The 14,157-nt window shown below is 50.6% G+C and overlaps 5 protein-coding genes across 5 annotated transcripts; 3 read left to right on the top strand and 2 right to left on the bottom strand.

The window, feature by feature from the left end:
* Window positions 1-105: 105 nt before the first annotated feature.
* Window positions 106-3,093, top strand: P174DRAFT_367963 (mRNA-binding protein PUF3; the record flags this gene model as incomplete). Its single annotated transcript, XM_024822207.1, has 5 exons — window positions 106-238; window positions 317-1,653; window positions 1,719-1,997; window positions 2,060-2,615; window positions 2,672-3,093. 5 exons carry the CDS (start codon window positions 106-108, stop codon window positions 3,091-3,093), a joined length of 2,727 nt encoding a protein of 908 aa, XP_024684469.1.
* An 877-nt stretch (window positions 3,094-3,970) lies between these two features.
* Window positions 3,971-5,085, top strand: cwc21 (U2-type spliceosomal complex subunit CWC21). The gene is made up of 2 exons (XM_024831798.1): window positions 3,971-4,613; window positions 4,651-5,085. The coding sequence occupies exons 1-2, from the start codon at window positions 4,233-4,235 to the stop codon at window positions 4,873-4,875; spliced, it is 606 nt and encodes a 201-aa protein (XP_024684468.1). The 5' UTR covers window positions 3,971-4,232; the 3' UTR covers window positions 4,876-5,085.
* On the bottom strand, window positions 4,656-8,864 carry P174DRAFT_450228 (ATP-dependent RNA helicase ECM16). Its single transcript, XM_024828913.1, has 2 exons — window positions 8,560-8,864; window positions 4,656-8,491 (listed from the first exon to the last, which is right to left on the bottom strand). Exons 1-2 carry the CDS (start codon window positions 8,761-8,763, stop codon window positions 5,051-5,053), a joined length of 3,645 nt encoding a protein of 1,214 aa, XP_024684467.1. The 5' UTR covers window positions 8,764-8,864; the 3' UTR covers window positions 4,656-5,050.
* Window positions 8,865-9,073: 209 nt separating this feature from the next.
* Window positions 9,074-10,708, bottom strand: P174DRAFT_459364 (uncharacterized protein; the record flags this gene model as incomplete). The annotated part of the gene is made up of 5 exons (XM_024829758.1): window positions 9,074-9,153; window positions 9,428-9,616; window positions 9,701-10,521; window positions 10,609-10,640; window positions 10,664-10,708. 5 exons carry the CDS (start codon window positions 10,706-10,708, stop codon window positions 9,074-9,076), a joined length of 1,167 nt encoding a protein of 388 aa, XP_024684466.1.
* A 544-nt stretch (window positions 10,709-11,252) lies between these two features.
* P174DRAFT_404952 (uncharacterized protein) lies at window positions 11,253-14,063 on the top strand. Its single transcript, XM_024824055.1, has 8 exons — window positions 11,253-12,419; window positions 12,479-12,670; window positions 12,718-12,896; window positions 12,943-13,054; window positions 13,111-13,171; window positions 13,221-13,504; window positions 13,564-13,664; window positions 13,724-14,063. Exons 1-8 carry the CDS (start codon window positions 11,565-11,567, stop codon window positions 13,965-13,967), a joined length of 2,028 nt encoding a protein of 675 aa, XP_024684465.1. The 5' UTR covers window positions 11,253-11,564; the 3' UTR covers window positions 13,968-14,063.
* Window positions 14,064-14,157: the final 94 nt, after the last annotated feature.

Below are 14,157 nucleotides of genomic sequence, written 5' to 3'. Positions count from 1 at the left end.
GCAGCAAACTCAACCACGGTACATAATGTAGGTCTCAATGGCAGGATTAAGTCGGACAGACCATTGATTGCTGCGATACAGGTACGATCAAACAGAGCTACAAACATGTCCGCATCGGGTATGAACAGTGACCGGTCACGAGGGCCTCATGCAGGTATGGGCAAGGGTTTCGGGGCTGGAAAGTCAAGCTGGAATTCCAACATCTGGGGCGACAACAACCTGGGAAGCGGATTCGATGGTGAGTTGATGGATCGAGCTCGCGGTATTTCTATTTTGTCCTTGCACAGAATCATTGAACTGACGATATGACCTGAAGACCAGAATCTTGCGGAAACTGCTTTCGAAGGAAAATCAGGGTCAGGCTCGTTACTGCCTTCCTCTGAATCTGACGGATGGAGTAGTCGGCCGAATCTGCCCTGGAACACAGTGAACACAACGTCGGCTTCCTTGTCCAGAGGCCAAAACAACGGCATGACTGCTTCACCCATTTCGACAAGGCCCAATGACAGAAGTGCACCCGCTCTATCGGAGACCGCCGATTCCTCGTCATATTTCTCCATACCTAGATCTTCCGGAATCGGCTCGTCCGCTGGAGGAGGGAACCACAAAACTTACCTGAACGCTGGAACTGACGGGATCTCTCCATCCGGAGACGGGCTGTCATTCGGCAATTTTGGTGGGCTCCGGAGTGGCGACGGTAGACGGCATCCCAACTCCTCTGCCTTTGGAGGAAGCCCAGTTGGAACGGGATTTCCTATGAAGCAAGGGTTTACCACTCTGGACACCACTCGGCCCGATGAGGTAACTGGGTCTCTCACAATGTCTAGTTTACCACAGACGTTGCCAGACACCATGTCGCAGCCGTTGGCTCGTAACGGTTTTGCGCATGCATCCCATAACTCCGCATCAATTACATCTCAGAGACCCACCCACGCCTCCCACCCGTCGTTTCATTCTGAAAGCCAGGGATTTGAGGGTCGCTTTGGAGGCTCCTCCATGGACCTGAGTGCTGGAATCAATAAGCTTCAGCTGAACGAAGGTGGCTTCTCGGGCCACCCAGCAAGCCGTCCGCCCTACCTGTCCCACTCGTCCTATGATGGGTCATTGCAACGCTTCAAATATCAGAGCACTGCCGATGAATCCAGCTATGAAGCAGTCGGGGGATACGCGGGAGATGGTTTGCCCGAGTTGCCATTAGGACACCACGCCGGCCGATCCCGTCTTGGTGAAGGTTCACTTTCTCCCACAGATCTCGCGCGGATGGAGAGCAACTTTTATTCTGCTCTTGAGGCCGGCGCGGTCCCTGGGTCACATTATCGGAATGGGTCTGCCTCCCGACTGAGTGAAAACCAGACGCTAGCCTTGGAGCGGAAGTTGCGTGCTATGCAGCACGATCAGGATCTTGCCCACGGTGCTGCAAGTTCTCTGCAACGTATTCCATATAATGCTCCTGCGTATGATCTTGCGGGATATCAAGCGGCACGCCTCAACGCCCTGTCAGGATTCTATCCTGTCGCGCAGCTTGGTGGACTGGGCTCCGCTGGTATCATCCCCAGGGGCCATCGTGATCAAGACCCTGCCCAAGTGGTGCGGAGCCCACTCTTGGAGGAATTTCGAGCGAATAGCAAGGGAAATAAACGATACGAGCTCAAGGTATGTATTTCCGTTTCCCCCTTACTATTCTCAGGCTCTAAAATCCCTATTAATAATCCCTGCAGGACATTTACAATCACATTGTTGAGTTCAGTGGCGATCAGCATGGTTCAAGATTCATTCAACAGAAGCTGGAGACAGCGAATAGCGACGAGAAAGAGCAAGTGTTCCGCGAAATTCAGCCCAACTGCCTGCAGTTGATGACAGACGTGTTTGGCAACTACGTTGTCCAAAAGCTCTTCGAACACGGCAACCAATCCCAGAAAAAGATCCTTGCCAATCAAATGAAGGGCCATGTGCTTGCCCTGTCCACCCAGATGTATGGGTGTCGCGTTGTCCAAAAGGTAAGGCTACTTCACGCCAAAGGGTGGATTTTACCGTACATCTAAGGCTAATGGTTGATTAGGCGCTGGAACATATCCTTACCGACCAGCAGGCATCCATGGTCAAGGAGCTCGAGAACCACGTGCTCAAGTGTGTCCGTGACCAGAATGGTAACCATGTCATTCAGAAGGCCATTGAAAGAGTTCCATCTCAATACGTGCAATTCATCATCAACGCCTTCAAAGGACAAGTGAGCAGGCTGGCCGCGCACCCATATGGATGCCGGGTCATCCAGCGCATGCTTGAGCACTGTGAAGAAGAAGACCGCGAATCCATCTTGGCTGAGCTTCATGCTTGCACTGCTCACCTTATCCCAGATCAGTTCGGAAACTATGTCATTCAACACGTGATCGAAAACGGCGAGGAGAAGGATCGATCCCGTATGATCAACGTTGTACTGTCGCAACTGCTCATGTATTCGAAGCATAAATTTGCGAGCAATGTCGTCGAAAAGAGCATCGAATTTGGTGAAGAGTCGCAGTGTCGGCAGATCATCAGCACATTGACATCCGCGAACGAGAGAGGCGAGAGCCCTCTCCTGGGTTTGATGCGTGATCAGTACGGAAACTACGTTATTCGTGAGTACTTTTCGGGTCTTCGTTTCGATGTAAGCAATCGCTAACGCTTGCTTTAGAAAAGGTGCTTGGTCAGCTGAAGGGCGAGGAAAGAGAGGCTCTCATCGACCAAATCCGGCCTTTGCTCAGCCAGCTTAAGAAATTCAGCTATGGAAAGCAGATCGTCGCGATCGAAAAACTCATTTTCGATTCTGCGACGCTGGGTGCTAATTCCCTGCCTCCGGCTTCGTCCACGACTCCTCCTCACTCCCACAAATCCTCCCCTCAGCCAAGCAAGCGCCTGGTCAACGATCTAGAGGACAGCCGAGCTCCTGTTGTCGGCGCGGCTCCCCCTACCCCTCCTCCCACTGACAACCAGGGTCATACACACGGTCCTACTGAGTCGAAGAACCTTGCAAAAAGCACGGTGACCCCTTTGTCGGTATCTGAATCTGCCTCTGCCGCCCCCAACGGCTCTGTGCCAGTGTCCGGATCCACCTAAAGTTACTTCAGACCTCAGACTCTGCACTTTGTTTAATTTTCTCCCTTTTCTTCGTGCGAATATTTGCTCCTTTTATGTCTTTAAATGAGCCGAAACCCCAACTCTATTTTTAATATGGGCGTATACATACAGGGAACTCTCTGAGGGATATATGAGTTTCCGGCTTTCTTTCTTCGATACTTCTCCCCAGCCATTATCGTTCATGGCATGACGGCGTCAAAATCCAAGGGTCATGGTGGGAGCTTCACTGGTTCATGTTCGACCTTCCCACATTCTTAATCGTTTGTCTTCGTCTTGTGTTTGAAATTGTGATGTGATGAAAATGAGGATACGTCTCGAGAAGTTTGTGAATGGTTCTTCTTTCTTTGTCCAAATAGGAGGGTTCGGCGTCTTCAACGGTGAGCTAAGGATACTGGAATATCGCGCTTGACTGACCTGGCGAAACTCGATACGGGATCATGGGCATATGCAGGAATCTGGAAATAGGTAGATTACATGAGACTTGCCTGGCGCATGAGGTGACTTTTCTATCTCGCTATACAGTCTGTTCAAATGAAAAGCGTTTGCTCGCAAAGCTGATATGATCGGTTCATATATTCCTAATGTAGAGGGGCATATGGGAAATGGGTTCATTCTATGACAGAAAGACATGGCCGTCAGAACGCATCCAGTCCGACACATGTCGGTGTACCTGACTTGATTAGCACAATAATTATAGTTTGTCTTTCTAATCTCTAACATATAGATGTTGCACCTTTCAGCTAATTTTCTCAACTCTCCTCATCTTCCCCTTTGGTGCTTATCAAGGGCAGTAATCACGTGACCATACTTCTATCAGGTACGGAGGAACTGGAGCTTGCCACAAGTCACAAGTTCATTCTACCGGAAGCATTACCCTGCGCAGAGTGTCTAACTCTCACAGTCACCTCATTCTCAATATCTAGAGCATTACTCCGTCCTGCTCAACATTTGAGGTTACTGTGCTTCACAGTTTCCCCGTCCCACGAGTCCTTTTCGACCGGAAAACGATTTATCCACTCTCACGGCTGTCCGACTTCACAAACACCTCTGCAGAACCACTACTCCTCCCGCTCCCACAATAAACCATAAATCACATCCCAGTCTTGTAGCCATCGATCATGTCCTCAAACGTCGGCCTCTCTACCCCTCGTGGAAGCGGTACCTCGGGCTACGTCCAACGCAACTACGCCTTCATGAGGCCGCGCAACGCAGGCTACGGCGCGCCGTACCCGCCCGTTTCAGGCGCCAATGCCAATGATTCTGCCCGGTCATTCAAGCAGAGGCAGCCCGATAAGCAGATTCTGGAGCATGATCGGCGGCGTGCGGTTGAGGTGAAGGTCATGGAGGAGAGGGAGAGGCTTGAGGAGGAGAATGAGCGGATTGAGGAGGAGGGTAAGGGCAAAGGAGAGGGGAAGGTGTTGTCGGAGGAGGAGATTGAGGAGCGGTGTGAGGCGCTCAGGGCGAGGTTGTTGAAGGAGATGGAGGAGGAGAATCGCAGGGTTGATGTGGGGATGGTGAGAAGGATGAGGGAGGGAGCGCAGGGGGTGGAGGCGTGGGCCTAGGGATAGGGAGCGGGATCTGCCGCCGAGAGAGAGGAGGCAGTTCAAGACGTATCAGGTGCATGAGCTTGCGGAGGCGAAGATTGAGGAGAGTGAGCGGTTTAAGAAGGCGTTGGGGATTCGGGAGGATACGGAGACGGGGGAGATCTCGAGTGGGAGGAAGGATTTTGAGGCGAGGAAGAGGGATAGGGAGCGGTATTAGATGGGGGTTGGTGCTTGTTTTTGTTCGTATGGGTTACCATGGCGTTTAGGGTGTTGAGGTGATGCTGCATCCTTTTTGGTCGGGATGAAACGGCATTATTAAACGGCATGCATGTATTTCATCAAGCATTACTCCTGTCGATCTTTGCTTCCAGCCTGCCAAAAACTATATACATCTAGGTGGTGAACTTTTCAATCACCCAGCCGTCCTTTATATCTTTCCGTTGAATGACCTTCTTGGCCGGTAAGGGCCAAGAGGTACCTCCAGCTTCGCCTACAAGCGATGGAATGACCCAGCATGCTCGTCGCTGCGGGACCCCGTCCATCGGTTCTATCTTGCCGATTGGCTTGCCGTATTCGATGAGCGGCGTGCCATGCGCGATAGCAGAGAGCTGCAGGCCGCTGGGTGCCGCGAGAGGATACATCCTGATCCTCGGGGCCTGGTCGGACAGCACCGAAGGCGCTGATTGTTGGAGATGAGAGTAGACCAGGTACTGCGGCATTTCCTTTGGTGAAAGGCGGGCCAGAACAGACGACGGATGCATGTAGACGGCTTTCTCCTGGAGTTCTGTCGCCCTTCCTTCTCGAGATCTGAAGAGCGTTAGGTATGGGACATCGATGGCTCTCTTCGGTGTGCGGTCCATCTCCGGCGGAACCGGCGCCAGATCGGCGCGGATTGCAACGTTGTCGATGAACCCAGCTGTCACGATCTGCTTCAGCGCTTTGATCTGTTTATCGGTTGGCTCAGGCAGACGAGGTTCGTACGCTCCAATCAGACCCGGGTTGTTTGCGCGCACAATGTCGGTCAACTGTTGCCGAAGTTGCGTTGCCTCCTTGAATGCCTTTGCCCGCAGGAACATCTGATCGCAGAATGAGTCCCCATTCGAAGCATAAGCATAGGCGCAGATCGCTGACAAATACTTCAAAGCGTCCGAAGTATCATCGTGCTTGCTGAAGAGACGCTGTGCTCTCGCGTAGTCCTTGTGGCGCTGTTCTCGAGCCGTGTCCTCCAAACGATCGGAGTTCTTATATACTCCGTCACCCTTGTCCTCTTCCTTTGAAGGAGCTGGATCGATCTGGTTTTCAGGGATGAACAAGTCTCCCACGGCCAGTGCAGAGACAAGCGCAATCACATAGGGCATGCAGCCGTGCTGGTGGCCGATATGAAGCATTTTGCTGAACCGCGGTGATAGCGGATACGTCGACAAGCGATGGCCGATCTGAGTGATCTTACCGTCCGCGGAGAGTGCTCCGAGGTTCTTCAGTAACTTCTCGGCCTTGGTCAGACCCTGCCGACTAGGAGGTGTAGGGAAGGGGAAATTGATCACGTTATGTAGGCCCATGCTTTTCATCTGGAGCACGACGCCTTCAATAGGTGTTCGTAAGATCTCAGGGTCGGTGTATTCCGCGAATTCACCTTCGTAAATCGCGGAAGAATAGAGTCGGTAGCAGTGACCTGGTCCGGTTCGACCAGCTCGACCAGCTCTCTGGCTTGCGCTAGCCTTGCTGATCCAACCGATTTGGAACTTTTGTACGCCAGTCTCTAGATCGTATTGCTTTTCTTTGGCTCGCCCACAATCAAAGACATACTTGATGCCGGGAATTGTAAGACTGGTCTCGGCGACGTTGGTCGCCAGGACGATAAGACGAGAGCCCTCCGGTGGCGGTTCGAAAACCTTCAGTTGCTCCTTTGTGGGCAGCTGAGAGTAGAGCGGCAAGACATGCACTCGAGTTGAGGAGTCCATCGCCTCTTCCCCGAGATTGAACTCTTCATCTTCCTCAGGATTCTCATCCAAGCCGGTAATTTCGAGGTCACTGTCATCATCCTCGTTGCCAGGATGAGACAAGTCTGCACCTCCAAGGTCCAGATCCTCCGCTTCGAGCGGTGCATCGTTTGCGGAGAGTTGTACTTTTGCCTGCATAGCTTCTCCCCGTTGTGTGGGCTTGAAGGTCTGCTTCAACCGCTTAGCCAGATGCCTGATCTCGTTCTGTCCAGTGAGGAACACGAGCATGCCTCCAGGAGGTAACTTGCGGTGGCCCCTGCAGACCTTTCTGTAGGCTTCTTCAACATAGTCGCGATGTGTCCGTCGCGCGAAGTGTACGGTCACAGGGTACTGACGGCCTTCTGCTTGTACTAGTGGCGGCGGGCCATGACGGAAGAGACTTGGATTCTGCGTGAAATCAGAGATCCGCAGAGTCGCAGACATGACCACGAGCTTGAGGGGTTTGATGGAGGGATTCTCTTCGCTCATGGCTTTCCGCAGATCAATGATACGGCTAACCATCCCAATCAGGATATCTGTGTTGACGCTCCGCTCGTGGGCCTCGTCGATCACGATAACAGAATATTTCTTCAGAGCGAAGTCTTCGGCAATCTCGCGAATGAGGATACCGTCGGTCATGAACTTGATGGCGGTTTTGCTAGAGACGTTGCTTTCGAATCGAATCTGGTAAGCGACCCGGTCGGAATACTGTCCCAGCTCATCGGCCACACGCTTGGCCATACTGACAGCGGCAACTCGGCGGGGTTGTGTCACTGCAATCATACCCGGGTTGGGACTGTCGGGGTGTCCATAACCGGCCTCGAACAAGAACTGAGGAAGTTGCGTGGTCTTTCCGCTACCAGTAGCACCCCAGATGACGATGGATGAATTGTTGTAGATGGCTTCCATTATCTTCTGTTCCTCACCGACCACGGGCAGTCCTAAGCGCGAATTTTGAACTTCTTCCGAACGGTCAACTTGCACGCTGAAAGCCTTGCGGTTTGGATCGCCTTTGGTGACTTGGAGCTCTAGCGGAAGCGGCTCCTCTTCAGCGACGGTGTTCCTGACGGGCCGCTTGGATTCAGGAACGAAAGGCTGCTCCTCTGCTGTAATGGGCCCAGAAGGTTTGAAGCCGACAACCTCATTGATTTGTTGTCTTGCCCACTCTTTGAACGCGGACTGGCGAGGCTTGATTCGGCGTTGTGCTGACGACTCGTCTTCCTCATCCTCGTCGTCATCGTCGTCTTCTTCTTCTTCGTCCTCGTCTTCCTCTTCATCCTCCTCATTATCACTGCCGCTATCCGCGTCATCGCTTTCATCGTCGTCGGAAGATGCGTCGTTCTCTCCATCCTGCACAGTCTCCTTTTCGGCATCGCTCTCTGAGTGTTCCGGCTCTTCATCGCTGCTACCAGCACTATCATTTCCATCATCTGAATCGAACCCTTCCCAAGAAACCTCCGGCACGGATACGACCACCGGTTTGACCTTGGGCGCTCTTTTCCGCTTCTTCAGAACTGGGAAACCGTCCGGACCGAGTTCAAGAGGACGTTTGAGACCGCCACCAACGGCTGGGGCGGGAATCGGTGGTGCAGGAGCAGTCTCAGAGAGCTTTCGCTTAGTAGTCCCTTTCGAATCAACAAAGAAATCGTCTGTTTCGTCGCCTGACAGTTCCGAATCCGAAACCTGATTCTGCGAAACACTAGCAGCCTTTGTAGCAGTCGCGGGTACAATATTTTCGTCCTCTCTCTTCCGTTGCCCTAGTTCCCTTGAGCTCTGGAGCGCGGAGGTGTCGACTTTGATCTTCTCAAGTTTTTTAAGCAGCTCGACGTTCTCTTCTTTTTTGAGTTTGTTTTCCTGCTCAGACGGTCAATAAAATCTGCGCAGACATCCGTGGAACCACAAGGAACTCATAATCCACATACAATATATTTATCCAAGCGCTTTTGCTTCTTCGCAGAGATTTTCGTGTGTTGCGCCCTCAGTTCCTCTCGGAGTTTCTGCTTCCTTGCTTCCCTCTCGCTCTTGGAGATGGGCAGTATCTCGGCAGCATTTGTGTCGACCGCAACATCGTTTGAATTGTTTTGTCGATGCTTCTGCTTTCGTTGACGGGGGACAAATTTGGGCATTGTGGATGTCGATGGGATTCCCTTGCCTCAGCCCGGAGACAAAGGGAAGAAATTTTAGAAAAACAACGTTAGAGAATGGCTGATTTTGTGATTGCTGCTCTTCTCCTGTTGAAAGAAACGTGAAAAGAAAATTGATTCTGCCGGACAGTGGGGATATAAACCTCACCGCCCACAAGGCGGCATCACCCACCATCTGCCAACTGATCACCGGCTTCATTTGTTTATATCTGTATTTCTGTGGTAGAATTGAAATCAAACGTTCTCTTAGTCCGTCGAAGAAGCATTTTTTTCAATTTCTAGCATTCCGAAACTAAATCTCAGTACCATTCGTCATGTCCAATCTTCTTGATCTCGATAACCTCCAGGTGCCACTAGACCTTCCTTTTCCTGCTGCGACAAAACAAGTCTCTGGCATGGTAAATGGCATACAAACAGACGTGACGTGCGTCCAATTTAGCGACAAAATTCTGGTCACCATATCTCAGAAGGGCCGACTTGGACATTGGGTCCGTAGCTTAGCGTCCCCTCCTACCAGGATCTCAGGCTAACCCATAGCTCAGCTGCATGTACCGCTAGAGAATAAAAACCCAGGGGCACAGGGATTTCATACACTGTCTGAGCCAGCTGATGATGATCTTCTTCCAATGAGTCGCTTGATGGCCACCTCTCTGCTTGGGGGTCGAGCTCCTGGACATGAAACAGTTGGTCAGCTCTACGCCCGTCAGATTGCAAGTTCTATTGCAACAAAGACACCTGACGAGAAGCGATTGCTTGTCGTCGGTCTTGGACTCGAAAGTGCAGAGGCTGATCGTGAAGTCTTTTTCGCCATCATCGATCTTGTGCTTCAATGCATCTGAGCTTCGAGCCAATATCCTCAATGAACCTCGAATGAGAACAAGTGGCAGAAGAAGGCATGCAACGAAAGCGAGTCACTTACACAGATTTATAGAGACTTCTTCCTCCTGTGCTCGTGTTATGACTCGCTCGATCGTCAAATTGGGAATTCCGAGGGCAAAGATGAGTTGAGTCAGGCGTTCTGTCTCGTCTTCGGCCAGGCCTCTGAATATCAACCTTCCGAGAAATTCAATCCCGCCACTAAACAGAGCGCGGACCAGGTCTCCCTCGTCAAATCCGGGGATTTTCCATTGATTGTACACAACGACAGAAAGCTCGTGGACTCTGAGGGGTTCGCTCATTCTTAGTGTGGTGATGAACTCTGCAAACGCCCAGCGACGTTGAACTGCCAGCAGGGGCTCGGATGCTCCGATCAGAAACACGATTTTCTTGAAAGATCTTCTCCACACAATTTCTTTGTTACGACAGGGGTATTCCAACCATTGCTGGAAGACTCGGTTACGGCAGCAAGGCAACGGTATTGGCTGACGTCTGAGGAAATCAGCGGACTTCGACCCGTAATTTCTGAAAAAGAGCAGTCGATCACCCAGGGAATGATACAGAGCGATAGACGCTTCATGGTAAAACACATGCGAAGTTCTGAGGATTGCCAAATCCCCGATTTGGTGGTTATATGGTCCCCCTATCTCGACATAACTGTTGTGGTGACAGAACAAGAACTCATAAATTCTGTATCGGACCTGGATCGGCAGACGAAGAAGGTGACACCGCAGGTGCCGGTTGCCCACGATCAGACTGCCTCTCACCATCTTGCAACCCTCATTGACAGCTACATCCTCGAAGGTTTCCGGTTCAGCTGGCTTGACAAGATTGGACGTTCCCTGATGCTCATCATATACTTGTCTGAAGAATTGCACCAACAGTCTGAATGATGAATGAGACATATGTGCCAGCAATCAAAAGAAGATATATCATATCCTGGAGACTTACACCTCTGGTTTCTGAGCCCGTGAGAGAAGAGCCTGTATTTTGCTTTTCTTTCCACTCTCGGGGGTTCTTGCTCTTGCTGAATTTGTGCGCCAGGATCCATCTTGCCAGGTTCTTTTGATTCGGCGTTTTCCTGATTTTCCTGAGTAAATGGAACCAGGGTTGTATTCGCGTCTTGGAGATGTCCTGTCGAGGAATGGGACAGTTGTGAATCCTTTGAGAGAAAGGAGTGAGGAGATGTGCGTTTGTTGTTGCGCCGAGAGCTCTTGTGTCAGGGACGGTAAAAGCTCTATCACTTCAGATTGGGATCAATACAAACAAATCTGAACTGACTGCTTTATCATATGAGCATATTCATGCTGACTTTTATGCCACTTTGATCTTTGTGTTGAACATTTTAAATATCATCTCTCACTGTAGAAGCTTGAGAGCTTATACTCAAGCTTCTACTAGATAATCTGCCTGTATCTTCGTAGAGTACATTACAGACCTCATTTTCAGCAGACTCGATTTATAGATGCCATAGCTAGGGACACACTCTAGATGTCCTCTTGATCTTCAGCACCAGAGATGGTCACGTGTCTCTGAGGTTCAAGGAGCAGAATAAGCCTGGCCACCAGTTGTGACTTTGCATGATTTCTACATTTCTTCGTTGTCGTTGCTTGTTGTCTATTTTGTCAATATAATACACATTCACCAGGTGTCATAGCGACAGTGCCAACTGGACACAGCTTGGTGGGACGCGTGGTGTCTGAATCCGTTTATGTGACATCTTACCATAAACAATCGCAGCATGGTCTCCCAGGAGTCGACAACAAGAGCTACATTGCATCTCATTTGAAACCTCTTAATTTTGGGAGTGTCTCGTGTCTACTAAATCGCTGGTTTCGGTTTTGTCTCATTTCTGCATCGTTAAAATATCCCGCTCATTGCAGTCTGAGATTCTGGGCCAACTGGAAATGGAGCCAGAAGATTTAACAGACCCCGACCTTAAAGCAGCCATCGCAGCCTCATTGAGGGACCTTCACGATAATGGTGTTAGTCCAGCTGATGAACCTCAACAAAATGTCGTCGATCTTACTGCAGAGTCAGACGATGAAGTCATTCCTATTTTCCCAAAGTCCAAATCAGTTATTGGATCTGATACAGATGCTGATGAGGATGGAGTTGATGTTGAAGGCGAAGATGATGAAGATGAGGATCTGAAAAGAGCCATTGCGTTGTCCCTGAAAGACTCTGAGGATACAGAAAAGAACCCACCTAATCCATCACACGGTAACAAAGAACATGGCCCACTACCAGAGACAGAAAGTTCTGCAGCAGAGCATGCAGCTTCGCAATCATCAGGGCTCCTGGGCCTGAATCGCAAGCAGATGGAGGAAGAACGCCTCGCCCGCATCGCGAAGAGAAAAGCGGAGGAAGTTGGGGCCATTGATCATCGTCAGGCCAAATATTCCAAGAACGAATCGAGCCAGCCGGCACGTCAAAGCAGCAGTGGTTCGGTATCGGCAGGCTATGCATCTACGATTGGCGTTCCTCAGGCCAGGCACGACACTGTTGAGTCAAAACCACGCCTGCCCAATCCTTCTCGGACACCAGGTGTACAGTTCCCAAAGGGAGTTGTCAAAAAGACTTACGCACAGTATTGCCCACGGACAGGTGACGATATCACAATCGAGGAGGTCTTCCAGAGAAGTGATTTAGAGCTGGCCATTTTGAGCTCATTTATGTGGGACATTGAATGGCTCTTTTCGAAGGTCGATACGAAAAGCACTCGTTTTCTCCTGGTAATGCAGGCTAAAGATGAGTTGACGGTGATTGACCCCCTGTCTGTTTTTCCTTGAAATACATAACTGATAAAGTGGGATACCAGAAACGTCAATATGAGGCAGAAACCGCGTCGATGAGCAACCTGAGATTGTGCTTTCCATCCATGGAGGGACAGGTGAACTGCATGCACTCGAAACTGATGCTACTCTTTCACCCGGGGTACCTACGAATTGTAGCTCCGACTGCGAATCTGACACCATATGATTGGGGTGAGATGGGAGGCGTGATGGAAAACGTAGGGATGACCAGCTATCTACAGAACCATTGCTGACTCTAGCTTAGAGTGCTTTTCTCATCGATCTTCCCCGGAAGGCAGCTACAACTTCTGTGGGCTCCAAGACCGCCTTTGAGGAAGACCTGGTCTACTTCCTGAGAGCAAGTACTTTGGATGAGAACATCATTTCCAGACTCGACGAGTTCGACTTCAGTCAGACTTCTCATATTATGCTAGTTCACACTATGTAAGCGTCCTTCGCGCTATTCTAGACGGCTACTAATGCTGTACAGCGGAGGGTCACACACAGGAAATGCATGGAGAAGAACGGGATACTGCGGCTTGGGACGCGCAGTCAATGCATTAGGATTGCGAACTTCCAAGCCGATCAATATCGATTTCGTCGTATGTACAGTCCATGGCCCAGCAAGCTCCAGACTCTCTCGACTAATCTCGCAAAGGCATCCTCGGTAGGGTCACTCACCGACGAATTTCTAAGATCAATATATCTCGCTTCGCAAGGTAAGCGCTCCTTCCGCTCCATCCAGACAGGAGACTAAAAACCTCCCAGGAGACGACGGTATAACCGACTTCACCCTCCGAACCTCCAAGACCTTCCCCGCGCGCAATTCCAACGACAGGAACCAACTCATTCACAAAAACACCGCTGAAGAATGGAAAGATCGCTTCCGGGTCTACTTCCCCTCACAGACGACCATCGAGCAATCGCGAGGCGGCCCAGACTGCGCCGGCACAATCTGCTTCCAGTCGAAATGGTACGAGGGTTCCAAATTCCCGCGCCATGTGCTGCGCGACTGTAAGAGTCGGCGGCCCGGGCTTCTGATGCATAACAAGGTACGTCCTTCCTCCCAGTCGCAAGATCATATACCAACTGAGACAATCTTGCTCTATAGATCCTATTCATAAGACCGGATGAGCCGATACGATTACCGAATAACGCACAGTGTCGAGGGTGGGCGTACGTGGGGAGTGCGAATCTCTCAGAAAGCGCGTGGTGAGTGCAACCTGACCCCATTAAACACAATAGAAAGCATTCTAATGCTAGACGCAAAGGGGCCGTCTCGTCCAAGATAGAACAACCAAGCAGCCCAAGCTCAACTGCCGGAACTGGGAATGCGGTGTCCTTGTCCCTGTCCTCGACAAAGACAATCCATCGGACAAAGCCTCGGATAACGGCAGTGGTAAAGCGGCAACCGAATCGGCGGATATGCTGGATGTTTTCAGAGATACTGTCCCCGTGCCGATGACGGTTCCTGGGCGACGATACGGTCCGGGTCTGAAGCCTTGGTTTTTTTAGTACTATCTGTGATGGACAGTGTAGTTTTGGGATTTGAGAATTGAAGATGATTTATGAAGAACGCTTGTCTATGCATTATTATTGCTCTATGTATGCAGAATGGATATCGCTAAATCAATATCATGATCCAACAGAAATGCTTTTACGACCCCTCACTGAGATCACTTTGATCTCATCCTTGCATCTGGGT

This window comes from Aspergillus novofumigatus (genome assembly GCF_002847465.1).
Source record: "Aspergillus novofumigatus IBT 16806 chromosome Unknown P174scaffold_3, whole genome shotgun sequence".
Lineage (NCBI taxonomy): Eukaryota > Fungi > Ascomycota > Eurotiomycetes > Eurotiales > Aspergillaceae > Aspergillus > Aspergillus novofumigatus.
This window is presented reverse-complemented; position numbering and strand designations above follow the sequence as displayed.